Source organism: Melospiza melodia, chromosome 19, assembly GCF_035770615.1.
Source record: "Melospiza melodia melodia isolate bMelMel2 chromosome 19, bMelMel2.pri, whole genome shotgun sequence".
NCBI classification, from domain to species: domain Eukaryota; kingdom Metazoa; phylum Chordata; class Aves; order Passeriformes; family Passerellidae; genus Melospiza; species Melospiza melodia.
This window is the reverse complement of record NC_086212.1, coordinates 12,527,216-12,551,981: the sequence shown is the minus strand read 5'-3', so window position 1 is coordinate 12,551,981 and position 24,766 is coordinate 12,527,216. Positions and strand designations below refer to the sequence as shown.

General features: G+C 41.2%; 2 protein-coding genes across 3 annotated transcripts in view; one reads left to right on the top strand and one right to left on the bottom strand.

Annotated features, from left to right (window-relative positions):
* Window positions 1-24,766, bottom strand: part of PRELID3B (PRELI domain containing 3B) — a 45,071-nt gene that overhangs the window by 15,587 nt on the left and 4,718 nt on the right. The gene's annotated exons all lie outside the window — the stretch shown is intronic.
* ZNF831 (zinc finger protein 831) lies at window positions 6,720-23,629 on the top strand. Its single transcript, XM_063172562.1, has 6 exons — window positions 6,720-6,973; window positions 14,727-18,930; window positions 19,406-19,548; window positions 21,174-21,343; window positions 21,465-21,616; window positions 21,912-23,629. The coding sequence occupies exons 2-6, from the start codon at window positions 14,758-14,760 to the stop codon at window positions 22,740-22,742; spliced, it is 5,469 nt and encodes a 1,822-aa protein (XP_063028632.1). The 5' UTR covers window positions 6,720-6,973; window positions 14,727-14,757; the 3' UTR covers window positions 22,743-23,629.

Genomic DNA, 24,766 nt, shown 5'->3' with positions numbered 1-24,766 from the left:
TTAACCTGAACAGCACCTTTTAGTTGTTTTGTTTTAGTGTTCCTGATTCTTTGATGGCTTTATTGAAGAAAACATAAAATACTCATGCCCACAGAACTCTAGTGAAATATGGAAGTAGTAGTATCTCAGATGTTACAAATATGAAAATGTTGAGGAGATTTTCTAGGATCAGCTAAGGACTCAATTCCCAGGAAAAAATTAGTGGGAGTTGAGCTTCCAGCTCACATGTTCTCTTTTCTGAAATCTGCCTTGGATGGCTTTCCTGAGACAAAGAACAGTTCACCTGGAATTAAAACTGAGAATTCCCAGTTCAGTCATGTGAGCCACATTTTCTGCCTGTACCTTCTTCTGAATTTCATTTCCATGCTGGCACATAGGATGGGTGTGTGAAGGAGCCCTCGCACAGAACATGGCACCAAAATTTGCTTTTCTGAAGTAGTTTTGTTAATGATTGTTGGGGAGGACAGACCCATCTTTCCCCCAAACCTTTGCTGATGGCAGGGATTGGGAGAGGTTGGTAATTATTGAAAGGGCAAGGTAATTCTAATGTATATTTTTTTCCATTGCTGTATTTATAATGTAGAGAAGCCTTGAGGATTTTATTAAATTGCCATGTACTACAGGGACTTCGTTTTATTAAAATGAATCCTGAAAGGATAATTTAGCAATGGATCTTTACAAACACAATCACTGACATCAAACACAATCAAAGACATGAGTTGAGCTGTTCAGAGGACTGTTTCCATAGCAGCACACAGCTACAGCAGGTCCTCAGAGACACAGGATACTGTTTCCATGGTAATAGAATGTCTGAGCCTCCAGGATGCACAGAAATCCAGGATGAAAAACAGGAACTAACATTTTAGATTCAAGAGGCTTCCTTGTTCACACTTGGTGTGTTTAGCAACTTGTCACCTTTTTGCCTTGCCTAGGTTTTAGGCTGGTGACTCTCTTGAACTTGTTTTTCTAAAACAAGAGGTGGTATCTGGGCATTCTGTCTGTCCACCTCTTAAACTTTTTAAACTGATTTAATTTGATTCCAGCTCCAGTGTGTCTCTGCCTGGGGTCAGCACAAGGAGTGGTGACACAGCTGCTGGGACATCCATGCAGGGAATTCAGCTGCTTTCTGTCCTCAGCTGGAGGAGCAGGAAAGAAAGGGCAGAGGTGCAGGATGAGCACTTATGGTGGTCACAAAGCACCTCAAATAGGCAATGGTAACAAGTAAATGGAAAGTGCTAGAAGGCAGCACGGGAACAATTTCAGGGTGGTAGGAGAGTGCATGGAGCCACAGACAGTGCAGTGTCACTTTTTGTTTCAAAACATGAATTATGTCCCTGCTAAGTAATACCAGTTGTTAGCAATGCTGGTACTCTCAGTTCTTTGTGCTTTTCCCATGTTTCTGCATCCTGAATTTCCGACATCCTTGGCTGTAAAAATTCTTTCATATTATTCTGCTGGGGTCAAATCACAAAGGATCTGTAATGTGCTAATACTGAGCAGATTCACAACAGAACCTGTGCACTCCTTTGCAGGAGACCATCAGAAATTGAAAATCATCCAAGTAAAGAGCATAATCATCACTATTTTCAGTAATTTCAGAGCACCATGTATGCAGCCTGAGCCAGGCTGCAGTCAGTGTCTGGCTGCTGAAGGCTTTTCTGAGCATGTACCCAGGATTTCAGGACAAGGAGATAACATGTTAATAGCTGAAAAACTGCTGATACAATTTCAGTGTCTGCTTTTGAAAATCAGAACCATTAATGGTGTCAATAAATTTGAAAAAAGTCATAGTAATCCAATTACTGCTATTTTAAAACCCTAAGGTTCCTTTGTAGCTATGGAAACAAAAATGCAGACATTAATGAGCAAGGGGAAAAAACCCTGGTGTTTCCTTGACGACAGATAAAAGCAAAGCTCCATGAGACCCAGAGGAGAGAGGAACAGAAATACCTCTCACCATGACAGACAGCTGAAATCGAAGTCCAGTGCCACAATAAACCTCCCTCTGCCAGGAGTGCTCCTTCACAGCACCATTCCCTGCAGTTGCCCTTGCATGAGGCACTCGGGGTAAGAGCTGCTGCCTTAGAGCACGTGGGGAGAGCTGGAGCCTCCTGGGGCACTCCTGGGGCACTCCTGGGCCAGGGGAGTGTGGTGTGGAACCTGGAAAAGCTCCTCAGCCCCAGGGGAGAGGCAAAGGGCCAGATCTGAGCCTGCCCTGCTGCTTTGCAGTGTGGATGTGACTCATGTGGAGCTCGGTGTGGGCACAGGGGACACCACCACGGCACCCCCAGGGCTTGGAGATTCCTGTTCCCTGCAGTGCACCCTAAATTCAGCCTTCATATGGACATTTATATATAGCAGCTCTTCACCAAGTGAAAATCTGTACAAGTGTTAGATAAAAGTATGACACAGATACAAGCAGCGTGCAACTGCTGCTGTTATCACTTGAAATTTAGCTGGCAGCTCTCACAAAATTCGCAAAATATTGTTTGCCAGAGGAACTCAACATTGTTCAAAGATAACCTAAGAGTGGAATTGAGACAGAGCTAAATAAGAAGACACCAGTCAGGTTACAGGGCTATTTTTCAGTGGATAGCATAGAGCAGAATAGAATATTGATATGTACAATGATTAATAAAATTATAAAGGGAAGAGTTAATTGGCAAGTTTCTCTCAGGCATTTTGGAAGAGCTGAACTTTCAAAAAGGTCTCATTTTAATTCTATCCAGCTTATGGTATAAGTGAAGATCCCTTCCTAATGGGAAGGACAGTATATCAATTGGTTCAAAATCCTGAATTTTGGGGTGTCAGTAGCAATAAAGAGCTGGACAATGAGCTACAGGAGTGTAGGGTTTCCTTGACAACACGCTGGGAAAAGACAGAGCTATGCAGAAACTTATGGGGAAAATAAAAAGAAATGCAGAATTGAGTAGTCTGAGTGGTGTGGACCATGGGTTTACTGGTGACTGGTGCTGGCCTGGGGTCACAGTGATGGGAATGTTCTGCTTCTCTATTTGTAGTTACTGATGCTTCCTTTTATGGGTTTTGACATTGATCTGAGTTGGTTCAAGTGATCAATGACCCTGTCAGATTCTATTCTCTTTTTCTGTAAAACACATTAAAGTCAGTGTACTTGGTGGGCTTTAGAACATTCTGACTACTGTCAGTCGTTCTGAGTTATCTGTTTTATATCTGTTTTTCTGTGACAAATAAGAAACAGATGGAAAAATGAATACATCTGTAGTTTGTGCATGTACAAACCACTGAACCTTGCTGCCTTTTCGAGTTGGAGCAACTGTTCCTCTGAAAGCTGCATTGCTTCTAAGTGTGTCATAATGGAAATTATTCATGTTTGTGATGTGATATGCCTGAAAAAACTACAGCTCATTAATCCCGGAGCCTATAGGACCTGGAAAGACTCTTCCTGTTCCTCCTGCACATCATCTCTGTTGTGAGGCACCATAACATCCTCCACTTTTTAACCTTTCAGCTGTCAACAAAAGGAACATTTGGGCAAGGAGGAGGAACTGGAGCTCTTCATTCCCACCCCATCACCTGATACTTCAGGAGCAAATCTGGACTCATCTGCTTTTTCTCTCTGATGCCCAAGATTTTTCTTGGATTTTGGGCTATCCTTGTAAATTAGTCCATGAAACAACCCTTCACCATACCTGCTTATGGTAAATTAATCCTAAAAACCCAAACCAAATAAAGCCCCAAATCAAACTGTGTGATGATTCAGCATTTAGAGCCTTACCTAACTCACATTAAAACAACATTTGGAAAAAAGGTCTATGGGATTTTAATGGAAGATGGTTTGAGGCTGGACTTTTCCCTTTTCTTCTTTTTTTCCTTTCTCCTTTGGGTGAGTGTCTGCCTGTCCAGCCCTGCTGTTGGGCTCTGGAAAGAACCCAAAGTACTTTAAAGGAAAAATTCAGTTCTTAGTGAAACTGAGGTTGTGTCTGCAACCAGCTGAACCTTTTCAGCTTCGTGGCTGCCTTAGCATTTTCTCAGAAGCCTTGAGTCTTTTTCCTACGGGATCCATTACTTTTGCCTTCTCTTTTAATTTTCCTTGATCTGACTTTTTTTGGCAAGGAGACCCATGCTTGCTTCTAATGAAGCTTTGTCTATCCCTTTTGCTGTTCAAGCACATTTTTGTCTTTAAGTTTTTTTCTCTTGTTATGGCCTGACCAGTTTGTGAGGGTTATACTCCTCTTTGGGTGGTAGTTCTTGCTGGCTCAACAAGCAGGAAAAACTGCCAGATGAATTTTAGTGGTTGTTATGTGATGTTGATAGGAGGGTGGTAGCTGGCTGTCCAGTTAAAAAGAATGTGTTTTTTTTGAATATTTTTCTATATTCAGTTTTCTCCCCAGATTTTTAATAATTAATTTAAAAGATTCTGCCAATTCACAAAGCTGTGATCTTTGGGAAAAAACAGTAATCTTAATTACCATGCTGGAGATAGTCAAATGAAAGATGTGTAGGCAACCCTGATTTCTGTACATTCCAACTTAAGAGTTCATGTCTAGAAAAGAAATATTGCTACTTGTGATAACCAATATCCATATTACACAATGGTTCTTCATGGGGATTAGGCCTCAGAAGAGGATTGGGTGCATTTAGATGTTCCAGGTGCCATTTCACCTGCAGCACAGCCACCAACACCATTGAGAAATGGTGACTTGGGAATACCACAGGGCCATGAAATATTGGTCTATGTCATATTGAGACAAAAATGAGCCACACATGCACCTCTGAGAGTTACTGCTGCAGCATCTGTGTTTGGTTACTACACTTTTCAAACTGAGTCAAGAAAATAGTAATTAATTTTTTTTAAAAAAATATGAATGATAATAAAAGATTGAGCTGATAGCACACATTAATAATGCATGATGTTTAACTGGGTAAAAAAGGTCTTCATTGACCAAGCCGAACACAAAGATTAAGAGTTTAGAGAAAGAGTAATAGAAAAAAAATTGTGCTTCTTTTCCTTTACTTCTATCCACCCACAAAAAAGTTTACAATGCCAGGAAAAGGACCAGTTTTACCAAATTGATTTTAGCAATGTCAGCTTGCAGACTACATCAGCTGTGCAATGGCACTGGGTCTGCATGAATGGAACCCTGCTGGCAGGCAGATTTCTTGTCTCTCCAGACATTCACTTTTCTGTGTCAGCTGAGCACACAGATATTTCTCCAGCAAAATGTTCCTGCAGCTGACCTCAGCTGTTAGTGTATACATGGAAAAAGAATTTAAGTTTCTCCTGTGGCCAGTGGCCAGACCCCACTTAGTGCCAAGTCAGGCTGTGCTGCTGTGTAATAATGGCAATATCTGAGAGTTTTACCACACAGACACAGAACTGAGGGTTGGTTTTCATCCACTGTTGGGTGATTCACTGTTTAACTCCTTTTTCAGTCTTTGTCAAAGTGTGGGATCAGCAGTCTGAAGCCCTCCAATCCAGTCCTGCTGGTTTTACTGACACTGAGTTGTGCTGCTTTGACATTCAGCTCTGGCTCCTCAGCCCTGGGTGGGGAGGAAAATGATTGCCAGGGGTGAGCAGCAAGGGGGGCACCACCCAGAGCCTCCCCTGTGCATGCAGCTGCTCTGCTTTTCATTGTCAGCATGACACCAAAGAAATCCTGCTTGATTTGGGGCTCATCTGGATGTGTGAAAATGGACACCTAAACCCCTGCACCCCACAGTGCACCTGCTTTCTGTGCAAGCTCAAGATTGTCAACCTGGCTGTCTCTTCTCAACATACTTGAAGATACAAATTTATCAAATTTCAATCTCTTACTATCATGGAGCAGCTAAGTCATAAAGATTCCTTGAAGTTTTCAAGTTTCCTTCTAAAACTGTTTTGTCTGTCTTTCACTTTTTGTGGTAAAAAATATGTTTGAGAAGTGTTCTTGCTTTTCTGACAAAACCTTCCACCTGTCCCTCCCAGCAACAGTGTGTTCATAACTGTTTTAGTCACTGTCACTTGTGTCAGCACTTTTATATCAGCTGAAATCCCATTTTCCTCTCATTTCCTATGATGTGACAGGGAGCAGCCCCTTTGTCTCACTGCTGTTGGTCTCCAGTAGTTACAACCAATATTCAAATGTGTTTTCTGCCCAATTCAGATCAGTAAACCTGAGGTGTTGCTGGACTAGTGAACAAAAGTGGGCTGCCAGCATGTCCTGGTTTGTGGCTGTGTTTTGTGGAATATTCAAGGAATAGTCCTGGGCTCAGATGTCCTGCCTGGTCACTTGTGGAGTGGCTGCTCTGTCTATTGTACTGGGCTAGTGGTGCTACCAAGGTTTAGGCACCTATTTAGCATGTTCTAAAACACAAATACAGGTGTCCTCTGAAGAATTTCACTGGGGAAATCTGGATAGCCTTCAGGAATACAAGCTCTTGTAGATTAATTAAAAAATAGCAGCAAAAAATGATAACAAAATATTCATACTCTGTAAAATATAAAACCTTCCTAAATACTCAATTTACCTTTTTTCCTTTAGAGGCTGAGGAAGAAACTTCACTAGATTACATCTGCTAAGTTAAAACAGAGCAACAAAAAAAAGATAAAAGGAGAAAAGTCATAATTTTTCATTTGTGCCTGATGGGGTTGTCTGTTTTGGTGTTGTTTTTTTTTTTTTTTTAACTGTTTGCAAATCTTCAGTGTAATGGTTTGAAACCCAGTCGTGTCATTTCTTTACGCCCACACACAGAGCTGCAGTAGTGCAGACACTGTAGCAGGCAAACCATATTCCCAGCATCGGCCATTAAAACTCTTCCTACAGCAGCGTGGGCTGCCTGCACCCCCTGCTCTCTCTGCACACACCCCACCACCCACCCTTCACTGTTCAAATGCTTAAAAAAAAAGGAGAAGAGAAAGACACTGAAAAAAGAAAACAGGATGCTTCTTTTGTTTCAACGCTATTCCAGGGACCTGAACCTCTCCACCTGCCTGTGAATTGGCCACCTAAAGGTTAGCAAGTGTTTTGTTGTCATTTTCTATGGACAGAGAGAGAATTCAATTCTAGATGGCAAGACAGAAATTTGAAAGTTACAGGGTTTTTTTTTTTTAATTGTGATGGTTCTTTCACTTAGCAACGAGAAAGATTTTTTTCATAAAACACAAAGCATTTCAGTTCTGGCCCCACTTCAGCATTTCAGAGGGCTTTATTCGGGATTTTTTCATCATTTAGTTCAACCTTCTAAACTTTAAAAGATGGATTAGGGTTATTATTTTTCTGTTAGAGCAACCTGTTGATTGCAGTCTGCTGGCTGGAGGTTGTTAACTCTTTCCTAACATGGGAAATGCACAGGAGCAAATTTGATGAAAGGATAAAAGAATTAAAATCCTTTGAGGTTTTTAAGCACCAAAAATCCTATTTTTTCTTCATTGTCAAGCCACCAAGCATGTTACAAAACCAACAGATATGTTAGGTGTGTTTCTTTTTAGAAATAGTGATGTAAATCTAAACTAGAGACATAATAAACTAGAAAGCATTTCTTATAGCTAGAGCTGAGAAAAGTAGCAGTGTAAGAAGTAGAAAAGGAAATATTCTCGATACAAATTGCATGAAGAGGTCAAAAAGGCCAATACAGTGTTTACTTACACATTAAAATGTATTTTGGGCAACAATATTTTTACTGATTTAAGCCTTTGGAATGTTTTCATTTATGGATATTCAAGAAAAGGAACATAGGAAAATATAGAAAGCTGTATAATAATGATAAAACCAGCTGCTATTCTGGAGCAAAGGGAAGGTAAAGCAGATCCTGTTCTTCCTAAAATATTTTAATACTGTATTCTGGCACAATATTTACAGAAATAATTGTTTTAAAAAGCCCAAGCTAACTAGCTTTGCTGACATTATAGAACTGTAGAAGTAAGTGTCAGAAATATTTGTCCTTAAGATATGGTACAAGAATTTCTAAGTTCCCCCAGCAGGTTTTCCAGTGGCTTTGTACTTTAATAACACACTAAGAAGGGCAGAACTTCAGAACAATGACTTGTACTGAGCAGCCAGATTCCCTAAAGTCAGAATTTGAGGTGTGACCATGGAAAGACCCTGAAGGTTTCAGGAGGTGATGGAATTAAACACTTCCAGCCTGGTTCTGCAGGGGACTGAGGCTCCCAACTTTGCTCAGGAGGGACCGGCAGCGTGCGGGCTGCAGCTGGAACTGGCAGAGTTGTGAGATCAGACACAGCCCTCAGGAACAAGGGGAAAGGTGAACTCAGTACTTCTGTTATGAGACGTTTCAAGATAGGAAGTCAAACTGAGAAAAGAGCAAAGGCAGAAATAGTTTCCAAGTAAAACGAGATTAACAGTCATTGCTGGGCTAACCAGGAAATGTGTTGGTTCCATTTTGCTCGATGAACTGAGAACTAAAAATCTCCAGACCTGGCATACACTCACAAACATTTTGCTTCCATCACAGAAGGAGTGTTTAAAGTACCTGCACAAAGTTTATTTCAGACCCTATGGTTCACTGTGACTTTATGGTGCTAAGATTGAAGTAGAAGTTTTGTGTGGTCTGTCAAGGGAGTTGTGCTGGCTGTCAGTGTTGGATGAGCAAATGGAAATGATAATCCCACTGTCTGCATCTTCCTCTGACAGTAAGGTACTGTGTGCTGCTCTCAGCATCACTGCCCTCACAGGAAAAATTAATAATTAGCAATCCTGGAAGAGGATTTCTTTTCGTTTAACTTTGTGATGTTCTTTAAAACGTGTAGTTGCAGGATCCTCAGAATCTATTTCCTCACCAGCACAGGAGGAATGTTTATTGCTGCTTTCACTTGCTCTCACCCCTGACAAAACTCTGTAGGTGTCTTTGAAGGATGCAGGGCTTTAAACACCTGGGGTGGGACCTTTTTCACTTGGGACCCAGAAATGTGTGCTAATGATGTGTGGGTTTAACTCCTCACATCCTGATGGGGACGTGAACTGAGAGAGGAGAGCAGTCCCAGAACTGCCTCCTGTGCAGCCCCTGACAGCAGGCTCAGCTTTGTGCATAGTTTAAATTGACACTTTGCTGTCTATTGAGGCAGCTGAAGTTAGCTGAGTTTCTCTGAGCAGGACAGTATTTTGAATATAAATGAATATAAATAATCTTGCTTAGAGATTGCAGCTGAGGAAGCAGCACATAAGTAGATTGATTGGAAAGAGAAAACAAAAATCACTTAATTTCAAACAGAGCTATTGCAGTGTAATACTGGTGCTCTGTATTGTGTTACTTCTGGCCATTACAGCAGCCTGTTCATCCACATAAATGGGAAGAATCACAGGATGCTCTGAAGGACCCTGATTCCAGAGTCACTTATTCAAGATTTAAAGATTTTAGATCAAACTTCAGAAGGTTCTGCTAAGCCCTGAAACCTCTGTGATAGTGGCAAATATCCAGACAGTCACTTGCTTTTGTTGTAACTTGCTTTAATTAATTATTGCCTCCTTAAGCCTCTCAGGGTAAACAGTTTGCAGTTTTAGCATTTGGAATTTGATACTGAGTGATGTAAGTAATGAATTTTAAATGCTTATAGATGTTTTCAATTTGTTACTGGGTCCAGCATACTGCTGCAATTATTGGTACTGTTGAAATTAAGTGTCCCTTTTAAGTAAATTTACCATAACTTAATAATAGTCAGTCTCAAAGTGGAATAAAATATAATGGGCTGCAGAAATGTGATCAAACTGAAGACAAACTAATTTTGACTGGTTATGTAAAATGCCCATAATCATCTGTTTGTATGATTTGATTCATGCCAGTGTTCTATTATAAGATGTGCATCTTTTTCCCCCGTTGGTTTGTTGACTGTAGCATGCAGTAATCCTCCAGAAGATCTCACTTAGAGGTGAGAACACATTCCTTTAGGAAAGTATCTCCCAGCAGAGCTGAAACTACTTGCTGCATGTAATTCTCTCCATCTGGACAGACTGAGTCTGTAGAGCAGAAGCATGAGTCACTGTAAAGCAGTTCAGAATGTCAAGTATTTTCTAGATTCACAGATTTGAAGTGTCTGCAGTGCCATTACCAATTACTGGGAGCATTTCAGGGTATGGGAGAAAACAGGAGGATTTTAAGCAGTAATCCTGGGTCCTGTTAAGAGCTTTTCTGCCCCTTGAATAACTATGTGACAGGCAAGAAATATGAGAAGAAGACAGAAATATTTCTTCACCACCAAAATTAGAGGCCTGCTAAATCAGGGCTCCAGAAATAAATGGAAAGCAATCCAAACAGCAGGCAAAACTCTCCAGGATCAATAAAGCTGTTTGAAATGAAAATCCACTGAGGCCTCTGGCATTAGTCTATCACCAGAATTATTAAAAGAAAGAGCTCCCACTGAAGTGGATACTGAACAATTATAACATTACAGTATCACCACTACCCAGCCAGGAACAGGCTGCAGGGTCTGAACTGGGCAGCTGCTCAGCACAGGAAAAATAAATAACAGAAAACTGAAAATAAAACTGTATCTTCCAAAATATGGTGTTCCTAAGGAAAAGATGGCAATTTTGTAACAATATTGGGAATGCACATTCCAGTTTGGGATTCACTCAGTCTGCCAGCAGAGGAGGTTGAGCCATCCCAGTCCCTATTTTAAACAAATGTTTGCACAAAGAAGAGTGGCCCCTCCCAGGACCCCTCAGTGCTGTTCACTGTGTTGTTACCTGAGCACTTAGGAACTCAACACACAAATAAAATCTAATTTTTTAAAAACTATCTTTAAACTGCACTTGACTGTGCCCTATCCTGTTTTCCCTGCATCTTTCCACAAGCTTATGGAGGTTTGTTGAGCATGACCCAAACACTTCTAACAATCCTGAGGCATTTTCCCACCTGGTTCCTGCTTTCTCCTGTCCCACAGGGCACCATTAGAAGAAGCTGGTGGACAGCACCCACACTGGATAAATTTAGTATTTCATATGTGCCAAGGCTCTTCTTTCCCAACATATCTTAAGAGAGCCCTTTACTGTAAAGTTAAAAGAAAATTACCTTTAGGAGTATAAATTAAAAACCCTACCATTGTATTTCAGGACAATACAACTGAAAGCAGAGTAAAAACCTCCACATTTCAAAGACTCTGTTTAGATCTCCCTAATTAAATTGTGATAAAGGATACAGAGAGGTTGAAATACCACTTCATTTTCTTCTGTTTCAACTCTTCCTGTTTTCTGAAGGTTGTTAATGTGACACCAAGGTAAAAAAAAAAAAAAAAGAAAACCCCAACTTCCTACTTCTAATCTGTTTCAAGTCTTTGTCCTCGTTGCTCTCTGCTTGCATCAAGTATTGACAGAAATGAGACTTTTTTGCTGAAATGCCTGGATCAATCAAAGGTACGTGAACTAGAATTATTTCCAGACTAAAGACTTAATTATTTCCAGACTTCCACTTCTGCTCGCTGGTATTTAATCACTAAAAGCTTTAAAAAAACGTAAAGACTCCTGGTATAATTGAGTATATTGTGTATGTTCAGAATGTTGAAAACCTGCTTCTGTGGGGTTACAAAAATAAAGGAACTCTGTCATGTCTCCAGGTTGTACCTGCAGACCAGAGTGGGGGACTGAGCAGTTGAGCTTAGAGACTGATGCTCTGCTCAGTGCTGTGTCAAAAAATGATATGAAAGTGCAGAAAAGAAGCATTTACATGTTTAGGTATTGATTTGGTTAATAATGATGGGCAGTTGACAGAGCATTGCATGTGCCATGCAGAAGATAAAAATCTTTTGGTTGTATAGTCCAAAATTATGACAACAGTGCTGACAAAATGAAACAGGTTTTCTAAAATGTTTGGAATTCAGGAAAAAGTCTATAAAAATGAAACTTATTGCATTTAAAATTAGGGTTTTTTAATCAACCTCCTGTGTTAAACTACTTTATACTTATAAGGTGACTAAGACAATTTCTGCTACAATGATTTTTTATCTGAAACTGCTCCACTTTTCAGTGTTCCACAGACCTGCCTGTGGTGTTTACCTGAAGTTAGAATTTCAAACCAGGAACAAAATAATTGTATTCAATGGAATTTTAGTGACCAGTTTAAATTTAAGAAATCAATTTAGAAATTCTGAGCTGGCCAAATCTTGCATTTAGCTTTGTTTGTTGGAAAATTTTCCTTATCTAATTAGGATCAAGTCTTATGCTGGTAGTTCAGTGCCACAAGTTACAAACAGCTGAGAACATGGGGTGGATGCTCAGTAACAGAGCCCAGGGCAAAACCAACAGAGGAAGTTCTGGTTGGGCAAGGACTACCCTGAATCAACCCCAGGGCAGAATTACTTTGAGATAAGCTATTTTTGTCAACTACAAAGAAATACAGTGGCCTTTTTTGGAATATAAATAACAGATGTGAAAAGTCTGATGGTATTTGCCTCAGTAGAACACAAGTCATGGCAGTTTCACTCAGGAAGAAAGTATTTTCTTGCTGTGAAAAGCAGCAAACTACCACACCTGGTAGAAATGTATTATTACATTCTTAAAAGTACATTAAGTATCACCATTAGCTTACTTGTTGAGCTTTATTTAAAACTTTAAATTTTCTGTCACCACGTAGGTATTTTTGTTGTAGAGCATTACAGAACACCAAAATGAGTCTCAGGCTGTGTTGTTGGCCCCAGAAACTTAACAGCATTAAGTGAAATTACAGAGCATCTGGTACTTGGGAACCAGAGTATGATTCCTATGAAAAACATCTGTCTGTGGTGGCCTTGAAGGGCCCATCAGCTCTGCATGGCCAGAGGAAACCAGAGAGAGAAACAGTTTGTGCCACTGGAGCAGGCTGCTGAGGGAAATGTAAAATATGTGGAAGTGTATTTCCACACTTCTCCCTGGGGGAGGGAGGGGATAAAAGACAAAGTGCCTTGTCCTGTCTGATGTGGTACTTGTTAGATGTTCTACCTACTGGGTATTCAGGCTTCACTTCTCTTCTTGCTGTCTGCTCTCTGCAGCATGTTTTTTCCCCTAAACTTTAAAAAAAATATTTTGGAAAAACTACTGCATACTGAATTTGTATAATTGTCTCATCTCTTATTGTATGCTGTGTTTAAATTTAAAAGTGACCCTATAACTTGGGAACTATCTTAAATGGACTTGAAATGTTGATAACATCACTTTGGAAATTAGAGGATTCCACTTTTATTCTGTAGGGGTAACCACACTGCACAATATGGATAACAACTTATTTCTTTAACAAGCCATATTCTTTTAACATTCTTTCATCATTATAGTCACTACTATAATAAAAAGCCTCTTAAGTGATTATTCCACATAGAAATGTCAGAAGTGCATAAGAAAAATCCATGCTTGATAACTGAGCTTAGTTTATATCATTCATGAGGAAGAAAAAAAAAAGGCAAAATCTAACATTTTGCTGTGCACAGATCAGTTCATTTTACACGTTGTTGTCTTGGATGGAACCAGTAAGAATTTCAAAGCACATTTTGAAGCAATTCTTTTCCTGTTTCCCAGTAATGATAACCTATTAAAATGATCCAAGGAAGTTACAGAAACACCACTAGAGATTATGCAGTAAAGCAACAAATAGCAGATTTCAAATTGAACCGCTGATTATGTTATTCCAAATGGGTTTTTAATGGCTGTTTGCACAAGAACAACCCATTATTCATAGCAGCCAGTGCATCCAGGGAGCATAGCTGAGCAAGAATCAAATAAATATTCACAGATCACTTGAGTTTCACCCAAACTGTAATTACAAGGGGTTATGTCCCTACTCTTTGAAAAAAAATTTTCACCTTGCTTATTTTGATAGTTTCCTGCTTTGTTTCTAAGAAAGAAATAAAGACAATACAAATTTTTGCTGAAATAAGTAGTCTGGACTGGCACCAACCCTGCATATATCAGGATAGATTTCAAAATAATAGGTTCACTTTTTAAAAAAGAAGATGTTTTCATTTGGCATTGAGAGCACCTAAAAACAAACAGTACACCATAGTATCTTCATTAATTATACCAAATTGATTTGGCCTACACAAAAGCCAGCTTTAATTTCTCACACTATTTTCCTATGATACCATCTTTTCTACTTTGCAGATATTTATGCAAATCTGACTTGTAAAACAGGACATGAGTTTCATTTTGTTCACATATTTTCATTTTACACCACTTGTTGCAGTGAGTTTGGCCTTAGCTCCCATAAACTGGGGAAGCACAGATAATATGTGGGCAAGTTTAATGTCCTGTGTTTGGAACTGGTTGCCCAAATAAACTGTGCAGATTTTAGAGATTTTCAAAATGAGACTGGTAACACCCTGACAGCCTCATCTGACTTCGATGCTGACTCTGCTTGGACTAGAGAAGTCCTGAGGTCCCCTTCAACCTCAACTCTTCTGTTAATATTGTTAATGTTAATGAAATTTAAAAACATGATATAAATATGTAATGGAAATATAGTTCCAGAAAACTAAAATTGTATTCTATCTGGTGTGCTTAGAGCCTCCATTTGCAAATCTGAAACTCAGATTTGTTTCCAGTGCTTTGGGTACTCAATGTAGGTTGTAGGAGCGGTTTCAAGTGCAGTGTTGGGTGTTCTTTGCACTGTAACTCCTAGAGGAAAAATGAAAGAGAAAGTGAATGAATTTAATTGGGAAAGGAAGTGATGGTTGTCTGTATAATACCTGCAAGTGTGATATTCTCAGTTGCCCATTTTCTCAGCCCAGGCTGGGCTGTGTGTGTTGTTCCAGCCTGCACACCGGTGTTTGTTCTGTGTTCCCTCGGCAGGTCCGTGAGCCCATGGCAGCCGGGCCCTGCCATGGAGGCCCAGACCCCGCCCGGCCCGGGCCCGTCCCCGCGGGGCCCCTCGGAGCCTGCCCGGGGCCAGGCCCTGCCGCAGCCCCTGTACCTCAAGGCCCTGACCATCCCGCTGCTCCAGCCCGTCCAGCCTGGCTGCTTCCAGCCCCACGGGCCCTTGGTGGCCGCCAGGAGCTGCATCCACCTCGATGGCAGCAATGTCCCCCTCATCCTCAAGCCGCTCGTGCCCCCGGAGGGCTCGGAGCAGCCTCAGCCGCTTGTCCAGAAACAGCTCGGGCAAAGCCTGACCTTGAGCATAGTCAGCACTTTACCAGTTTTGTCGTCGCCAAGTCCTTGTGTAAAAGCATCTATTGGGAGCCCGGGAAAATCAAAAAAGTCTGGGAAATACATCTGCAAACACTGTGGACGAGATTGTTTGAAGCCAAGTGTCCTTGAGAAACACATTCGCTCCCACACGGGAGAGAGGCCCTTTCCATGCACCACTTGTGGCATCGCGTTTAAAACCCAGAGCAACTTGTATAAACACAGGAGAACTCAAACGCACGTCAACAACACCAGGCTGCCCTCAGACTCTGACATCAGTGGGGGACCAGAGCAAAATGAGAGATCAGCAGAGAGCACCACCTCTCCCCAAGGCAGCAAAGTCTTGAGTAGCACCAGTGAAGACCAGGAGATGCACATCAAACAGCCCAGTTCAGAGACCAGTGCAGCAACAGACACTAAGAAACCTCACGAACTCTCACTGCCAGCGACAAGCTCCTCATCAGCTGCTCCAGAAAATCAAGAAACAACAAATCAATCACTGAATTCAAAGGCTGTTCAGGGGGTTCCTGAAAGAGAACCTCAAAGTTTGTCATCTCCAGGAGCTTTGCCAAATGGTCCGAGTCTGAGAAAGAAGATGCAGGAGCAAAGAACTCCGACTGCCAATAAGCACATTCAGCTGCAAAGGCAGCAGGCAACCTCTTCAGAGAAGCAGTGGGATTACAAAGCCTTGGACTGCAAGCTGAAGAAGTGTGAGAGCACTGACTCGGGGTATCTGTCACGCTCTGACAGCACAGAGCAGCAGCTGACATCGTCCAGCCCCCTGCACAGTCTCCACGAGCACAGCACAGAACTGGAAAATGAAGCTGCCTTCAGCAGCCCCAGGTGTGCCTCCAGCAGCACTGCAAAGCCAGAGGCAGCTGACAAAGCTACAGCCTCGATGCTAGAGAAAAAGAGGCTGGAAGAGCACATTTCAAAGCTTATTTCTCACAACAAAAGTGTGGTGGATGACACCCAGTTAGACAATGTCAGGCCCAGAAAAACTGTCCTTTCTAAACAGGGAAGCATTGACCTTCCAATGCCTTACACATACAAAGACTCTTTCCATTTTGATATCAGAACTTGTGATGTAAATAGGAAAAAGAATCTTTCTCTTTGTTCAGCAAAATCTACCTTTGCACCCCTGGAGAAATGCAAGCCAATGTTTTTCCATTCAGTTCCCACCCAGTTCTCCACAACAATCGACACTGTGCCTGTTACTCGGAGCAACTCCTTGCCTGTTGTGGAGGGAGCGAGGATGGTGCATGACAAAGCAGGATGCTCAAAACCTCTTTCTCTTACTAAGCACTCTGTAAACACAGGCACTGCTGGTTTGCTGCCTAGCAACGATCTCACTGCCAGTTCAGTGGATTTCCCTAATAGCCATCCCCGAGCTCTAGTCAGACAAACTGCAGTGGATGATTTGCCCCTAAGTAACGTGGCTGATCATCCTTCTCTGTCAGAGGAGCTGAAAGGGACTAAAAAGCTTGGGGCTGGAGAAGTAATCAGTGCTAAAAATAAGAAACACAATCAAAGGAAGTTGAAGATGTTCTCTCAAGAAAAATGGCAAATGTATGGAGATGAAACATTTAAGAAAATCTACCAAAAAATGAAAAGCAGTCAAAATGCCAAGAAAATGAAACAAAGAGAGAATAAGATTACAGATATTACAAGCCTGATTCCTAATTCAATGGAATCAACCAGCAGCACTGAAATAACTGAGGAAAGAGATGGCAGGAGCTCTGCAACTGACAGTCCTTCCTCCCTTGTGACAGCAGCTTCAACCATGGGTAAATCAGGAATCTCTACTGATGGTAATCATGTTCTGCAGAATGTGTCCTCTGAGGAAACTTCAGACAGAGTGTCCAACCTAATGGAGACATCACATTCTGTAACTGCTGGAGCTGTAAGCAGCCAAACTTCCCCAGAGCTCAGTGGCAGTGACACGGAGAAATGCACAGCTGGCAGCAGCACACTGCTGGCTCCAAGCACTGGTGAGCTCAGGCTTCAAAATCCTGAGTGTCAGCTGAACAGCCACGAGAGGAATGAGGACTGCTTGCCAGTACAGAGTAGCAACTGGGAGAAACCAAGCCCTGGGAAAGAATCCAGTGCATTTGAATTAGATTGTAAAAGCACTTCACACAATTATGGGAACCATCATGGGACTAAGGAAAGTGGCCAGCATGGCCTGATGCCCCCGTGGGTCCCTTGCAACAACAGAGAAACTGCAGGGAAATTCCAGACTCTGCCATCAGAAAGGAAAAAGCTGAAATTCGAAGTGGAGAAGACGCAAAATGTGATTTCAGTGCCCTGCTCTAGTCCCAGTGGTGAAACCACTGAAGTAAGTGAAGCAGAGAGAGGCCTTTGCTCTGGCATTCAGTGTCTTCCCACAGCTCCAGTGAAATTCTCCACTAAAGCAGAGGAGCAAAAATCAAGCACAGGAATTAATGAAGCCACTGAGAGTGTGGAATATAGGAAAACAATCAAACTTCCCACACAAACTTTCAATTACTGTGACATCAACCTTCTTTCACATCCTGCAGGTATCTCAAGAGATTCACTGGTGGGATTTTTAGGGTCTGAATTAAGGGAAAGTGATTCCAACTCTTTTGCCTTGCACAATGCAGCAGATGGAGACAACAAAATGTGTCTTGTAAAAACAGGAGCAAAAGTGCCACTTCCCAGTGACAATGCTGTGGAAGTGTCTTCTAAAAGCCATCATCTGCAATCTGATAGTTTAAGTCCAGTCCCACAACAAAATGCCTTCTCTCCAAAATATATCCTTAAATTGCCCCAGGACAAGAGAGCTTCAGATCTGTCACCTTTGCTTCAATCTGAACAGGAGATGACACCTGGCACACCTGTGACAGTCACCTTAACCACCCCACCCTGCTCTTCCAGCAGCATGTCCCTCCATTCTCATTCCAGTGATGTGGTTTGGTGTCCTTTAAAATCTGAAGTGAGACAAAAGATTGGAAAAGAAGAAATTCAATGGAATCTTCACACAAACTGGAAAACTCCAGGATTCTGTTCACCAGTCAGCTCAGAAACCACAAATATCCTAACCATAGCAGAGAACACCTTTCCTAAGCAAAACTTCAAGCAGCAGGATATTGCAAGAGAGGATTGGAAAAACAAACAGAACAAAAATAAATTAAATTATCAAAGGCAAACAGAAGAGAAGTGGATGAGTAAAAGTACTTGCTCTATACAGACTCCAAAGAAGAAAATCTGCTTTACTTCTGTGTATACAAGTGGCTTTTTCATATCTGCTGACATCAAAGATGAGAGGAGGGCTTTACACCACCTTTGCTCAGGAAGTGACTCTTTGATAAAAACATCAGTTTCTAGCAAAGATGCAGAGCCAATAATCCTGGAATGGGGCAGAGAGGGAAGTCCACACATCCTGAAGGACACCCCAGCACCACTGCAGGATCTGCAGCATTCCCAGAGCTCAAGAGACAACCCCACTTATTTTTGCCATTCTTTTGGCACTTTCTACTGCCACACTCTCAGCACTCACTGTAAAGGATTCCCAGTGCTGCCCCACTCTAACAGGACCAGCTGCTCTGGCATTTCTGCAGTGCCAGGCTCCAAGAGCAGCTTCCCATCGCTCAGCGCCGAGCCCCGGCTGACGTGGTGCTGCCTGAGCAGGAGCCTCCCTCTGCCCTCGGAGCAGGGGGGCACTGCAGCCTCTGCCCACCCCTCCGTGCCCCCCTGGCACAGGGAGCCCAGCAGGGAATGCACCCTCTCCAAATACGACATCTCCATTTTCAAAATGAGAAATATTAGCAAGACTGTGGCATATGGCTTAACAAACACAAGCTTGAAAACGTTGGTTTCATCCTTTTCTAAAGGACATCAGATGCAGGAGGTAATATTGATAATTCTGTTTGCTTTATCAAGAGGGTGTTATTGGCTGACAGCCCACCTCCACCCTCTTACTAAGAAAATTAAATAATTATTAGAAGTGTATTATAAACATTTACAGGCATTTGCTGATACACAATTTACAATTTATATTTTTATAACATGTCTATATTAATTTGATGCATCAGAAAGATATATTTCTGTGTGAATATTTAAGTTTCTTTCACTTTTCAGAATGCTGATAGTGAGAAGAGCGAATTTCTATTTCTTGATTTTTTCCCCTTTATGGGGATTTTTAAACATTTTTCTCTAATAGCATCTGTTTTCATTCTAAATGAATATTTGACTTAAATACAGAGTTGTGTTACTTAACTCCTATGCTGTTCAGTGCTATTTAAAACATGCACAGATTTCCAACTTCTCAGTCAATGTCATTCACAGTTTTCATGGACTTGATTTTTCCCCAATATTCTCAACAGTTAAGCTCAGACGTTCCCGGTGGTTCTTTCAAGAATATTTCAGAGCAAAAGAAGAAAACAGTAGTTTGCAAAAAGGAAAAACTCTCAACAAATAAACTCAAGAGGAGCCACAAACAGAAAAGGATTAAAGTCACCCCTAAATGGTAAGGAGTATGGCTTTCAGGTTCACTAGATATAGACATAATTTTGTTGTAATGCATATAAAAAAAAGGTTTGCCCAAAATTCAACCTTATCAAAACTGTGGGGAAAAAAAAAGATAAATCTCTCAGAAAGAGCTGTTCTTATACCACAGCAAACTTCGGGCCCCGAAGGTAAACTATAAAAATATCAATATGTTGTTTACTATTAGGAACAGACTTTTCTAAGCAATCCAGAAATATTCCACAGAAAGATGATGCCTGGTCAGTTGACTCTCTCTATGATTTAGAAATTCCTCTTATCTGTCAAAATTGTCAGCATTAACTTTTGTTTGAAGGGGACCAAAATGGTTCTGTTTTTAATCCTGTCCCAGCTGAGAGCAGTGCGTGAGACCCTTTGTCCTTGGAAGATCCATATCCTGAGCTGGTATTCACCAGAGAAAGCAGGACAATAAATATCAAGTTTAACACCAACTAACAGAACCATCTGTAGTTCAAAGGATCATTTGGTTTAAATAAAAAAAGCAGGAAGAATTTGAGCATAGAACTATCAAGGGCACATTGTCTCAATCAGCACAGCTCCCCCCTTTCAACGGGAATTCCTATCAGTGGAACATTTACCCTCTAATCTTTCAGGAGTGTGGGGCAGCAGGATGCCTGATGAATTGCCTCAGTAAGGAACACATATTGTGTGCACACATCCCTCTTTATTTCATGGCCAAAATCAGACAGAGTGACTCCCTTGAGGACAAATCAGTGTCAGTAACTTAATCACCGTGTCCAGCTCAGCAAACAGCACTGCAATTCTGAAGGGTCATAAGAACAGAAATAGAAGACTCAGGTCTATGTCACCCAACTGTGTGACATTCTTCTAGGACTTTTTCCTGGTTTGATTTTCAGGTGCTGTTTTGTTGTTGTGTTTTTTTTCCTGCTGGTCTCAGAATTTGTTTATATCAAATTTATTTAGGGATTTAATTAAGTACAGTGTCCTGAAAGCTCAGGTCGTGCCTGTTAGTAGGTAACTGGCCCAACTGGTAACCACCAAATGTGATTTAATTTTCTAATACACCAAACACCTGAATAAGTGCATCCTTTTAGATTTACATCTTGCTCTGTGGATAGTGACAGTCTGTTGATTTAGGGATGGGACTTTAGTGTCACTCATTCAGAGTAGAAAATAGAGCAGAGTTGGATTATTCAGTGTGGATTTGCTAAATAACCAGAATCCTCATGTTGTTCCTTAGTGATGATGAGCAGGTAGCACTCAAGAAGTGAAAATGATAAAACACAATAAACACACAGCCTCAGGTGATTCCTGTGTGGTTCAAGTCTTTGTGAAGTATATTGTTTTAAAATTCCAGATGTAAGAAAAAGGATCTGTTATTCCTTAATCCTTTTCTCTTAGAAAATCAAGGATTTACTGATCCTAGAGAGAAATAAAGATTATAAAATAATTGTGGGTCTCTTACCTAAAATCCTGCTTTTGTTTTTGAGTTGACATAAACAAGCATCTCCTTCCCAGTAATGAATTGCTGTTAGACTTTAATGCACCTGATGAGGTGCTGTTCTCCTCTGGCTGCTCCTACATCTGCCGTGTTTGTTTATCCCCTCAATGCCCCTGGCACTGCAGGTACAGAGGGAGGCACAGCCATGGATTTGCTCAGCTGAAAATGAACCGGCTGAGCAAGAGGCCCTGCTTTCCCAACAGAGCTCTGGATGCTTTGAGGAAGGGCTGCTCATCCCAACCCCCCAGATTTAATAAGCATAAGAAGTGCCATCCTCCTCAATCCAAGATGCAAGGTAAGTTTTTGGAATATTTGTGTGAAAATATTATTTCAGTGATATAATGAGAAATGTAGCAAGTTCAAGCATGGGCGGGGGGGTGATATAAATCAAAGTTTAACCAATCTCTTTTCAATAGAAAATTATCTACACCAGCAAAAAGACACATCATATTCCACCTCAGACAAACAATTTTGCAGAAGGAAAAAAGAAGCAAAGAATAACTCAGGAATATCTTCCCATACTGAAAACCTAAACCATGTTAAACAAAAAGACAAAATGGATAAAAAAGTAGGTATTGTACCTTAATTCTTGTATTATTTTTTATTAACAGAAAAAAGAAGGGTTAATTAAAACCTGAATTATATTCAGCTACTTTAAAGTTGAAATTGAAACTATTTTGTATCACAGATTTTGGTTAAAATGTTTGAAAATGTGTTAAAGGTATTTTTAGGGGTTAAAATAAAATGAAAACTTACTAATGTTAGAATTAGCTAAAATAACAATTAAACTTGAGTACTTTGGATGAAATTACTCTGGACTGAAAACTTTACATGTATATTTTTTCCCCTCCTAATTCCTACAGGACATTTCTGGGCAAATCAGGGAACACCCAAGAACAAACGCCTCTGTCCAGAACATTACAGCTCCTCTGGGAATAGCTGTGACAGCTCATTCCTTTTCCTCCAGAGCTGACACATCCCTGCAGGAGTTCAGCAGGGACGTGGCCATTTGCTGCTGGGTGACCCAGCCCCTCGTGCTGCAGCCATCCCTGCCTGGGCAATCCCGGCCAAGCCTTCGGAGCCACCCCCTGGCAGCTTCCTTTGGCTCCTGTCCTGAATTTACAAACACTGACACAGGTGAGCAACCTGGCAGCACAAACCCAGAGGCTGCTGCTCCTCTTTCCTTACATCCAGGAGGAAGCCAGGAAAGCATATTGAGGGTAGAGTCAGAGAGCCAAATATTTGGGATATCAGAGCCGGTGATCCAGGCTGCTGGAAGGGAGAAAGCTCCGAGTGAAGAAAACACAGATTCACCTGGCACAGAAGGCTCAGCTCCCAGTTCCCAGCCAGGATGTTCACGTTTGTTTGGATCCCAAGCAGCGTCTGTTCAGTTGCCCAGCAGGGAACACACACAGAGGGCAAACTTAGCTCAGCATCTCCTGGAGCTGCACGGAAGCGCAGACAAGAACAGATCCCACCTGCAGCCCAGTCCCTATGGAAGGCCACAGGGAACAGCTACTGCTACCTTTAAAAAGTCCCCAATGACTCTCAAATCCCCTGAGTTCAAGAGTTACTCTGCAGCACCTCCCAAGACATACAAAAAGAGAGGCTTAGAGATGATGAGGAAACAAATGCGGGTGGAATATGATGACACGAGCAGTGATGATGAGGACAGGCTGGTTATAGAAATATAACAACAGGCTGCTGCCAGGGCTTGTGTGCCAGCCTGGAAATGCCAGGGATCTTTGATCCATAGTTCTGAAACACCTTAACATCAGCAAAGCCATTCCTCTGTGCCAGAGGCAACACCCTCTTTGGAAGAGCCCTTCCTTTCAAGGACTCTGCCTTTTTTTAAAAATTCTCACTTGAGGCTGGCATGGCACATTCAAATGCAAGAGGCAGCCCTGTGCTCCTGACAGGTTTCCAGCATTGTTAAAGTTCCTGCCAGCCTCAGAATTCCCACAAGTGCTGCCTGCCCGTGGGTGTGTTACTCCAAGCCTGCCGTGGATTGGGTTACTGCAACAATACAGCTGCAGCAGCTTCCTCAGCTCAGATTTCCTGCAAGGGGTCAGATGTGTTCCCTTCTCCATATTCCTGTAGTCACTGCCTCTGTACTGGGAGTGACACGCTGGCATTGAGGGCAACATCTGTTCCCTAAGTTTCTGTGATATTGGAAGAGTCTGGAAAAAATGCTGGTCTTTTTCCATGTTGCACAAATGTCAATGCTTCTGTGTGAGAAATGACACAAGCATGCTTTGCTTTGTGTTTTGTGCCTTTTATGCCAAGATCTACTCGAATATTCTTGATTTTTAGGTGGAGAATATGAGTGTTAGCTGTTGGTATTTCCTTGTGGTAAAATTTCTGACAAGGATTTTTTCATTATATTTGTCATATTGTGCTCCAACTGATGTCATCTGGAATGTTTCATTTTTATTGTAATTTTAACTGCAATGATGCCATTTTATGAAGGGTAAAGAAGCTATATGGCATAGCTTGTTTTCTTTTTTTAACAGGTTTTGTGCTACAAACCCTAAAATTTACTGGTTTCTATGTGAATAAATAATTAGATATTTCAATTTGACCAAGTGTGTTGATTTGCTTGATTAAACTGATGAACACTAAAATATTCCACTTCTACATTATAATCAAATTCTGTACTTAAACTTCTGTTCTTATATTCTGATTCACACATAAGGATTAATTGATTAACCTACATGGGATATTTGGAGTTGCTTTTTAGTCATGCTCAAGTAAAAGAATAAACAGATCATACAAAGAAATTTAGTACAAATTATCTGAAACAAATATATGTGTATGTGTAAAAAAATGTCCAAACAGCTCAGAGAGATGCCAAGTCCTGTGCAAATCCTGTGTGTTTGGATGCCCTACAAACGTGACAAGGCTTGAGGTTGTCAAAACAGAGCTTCACATTTATTCTTTATCTTGTTCAGTATTTGTACTCACAGACTGGTGGGTATTGGGGTGACTCCCAGGTACAATGAATTTAAATAATGTGAATTCAATGAAGTACGCAAATAGAATTTGGGAAGAAAAAGAGGAAAAGAAAGGGAGGAACCATCAATACTGAACAATTCAAAGTTCTGGAGCTTTTTTTTTCTTATGGAATCACGCAAAGCTACAGCTGGATTCTGAATTTGTAGGAAAAGCAGGAGAAGAAACACAAACCTTATAGATATCCCCAGATCAGTGTTCCCAGCAATGCTGTTGGCCAAGCACCTTTAGAAAGCACAAAAATCATTGCACCAAACCCCACCAGCACCTCCACAGCAACAATTTTCACCTCTTGCCTGTGCAAGATCTAATTATTATAATACATGGACATGTAAGGAATATTCTGTACAAGATTTTATTTGCTTAATGTTTGTGGCTAAATGATGTATTTTAAAGTGGAATTTCTAGGTCAGTAATTCAGAAAGAGTCTAATGACAGAGTCAGAATTGCTGTGCAAAGAAACTTTTGTTCTGCATAGATTTTACAGCATAAAGAACAGAAATTTCTATGTCATTCTGCAGCTGTAGCTGGTACAAAAATGGGACAAGGTTAAGGTACCTGGGAAAGCAAATTTTAAACTCCATTTTCTGACAGAAGTTACCCTTGACATTTTAGTTCCCTAACTTGTGTAACAATTTGACCTAACATTAGTTCTTTGAAAGTGCCACTATATCCATGGTGGCATTTTAACAGGATCACTGCAGAA

Coding starts and splice junctions, on each gene's coding strand:
- ZNF831 (XM_063172562.1), top strand. CDS start 14,758: ATGGAGGCCCAGACCCCGCCCGGCCCGGGCCCGTCCCCGCGGGGCCCC. Junction 19,549..21,173: donor ATTAAAGTCACCCCTAAATG/GTAAGGAGTATG, acceptor CTGGCACTGCAG/GTACAGAGGGAGGCACAGCC. Junction 21,344..21,464: donor TCCTCAATCCAAGATGCAAG/GTAAGTTTTTGG, acceptor TCTTTTCAATAG/AAAATTATCTACACCAGCAA.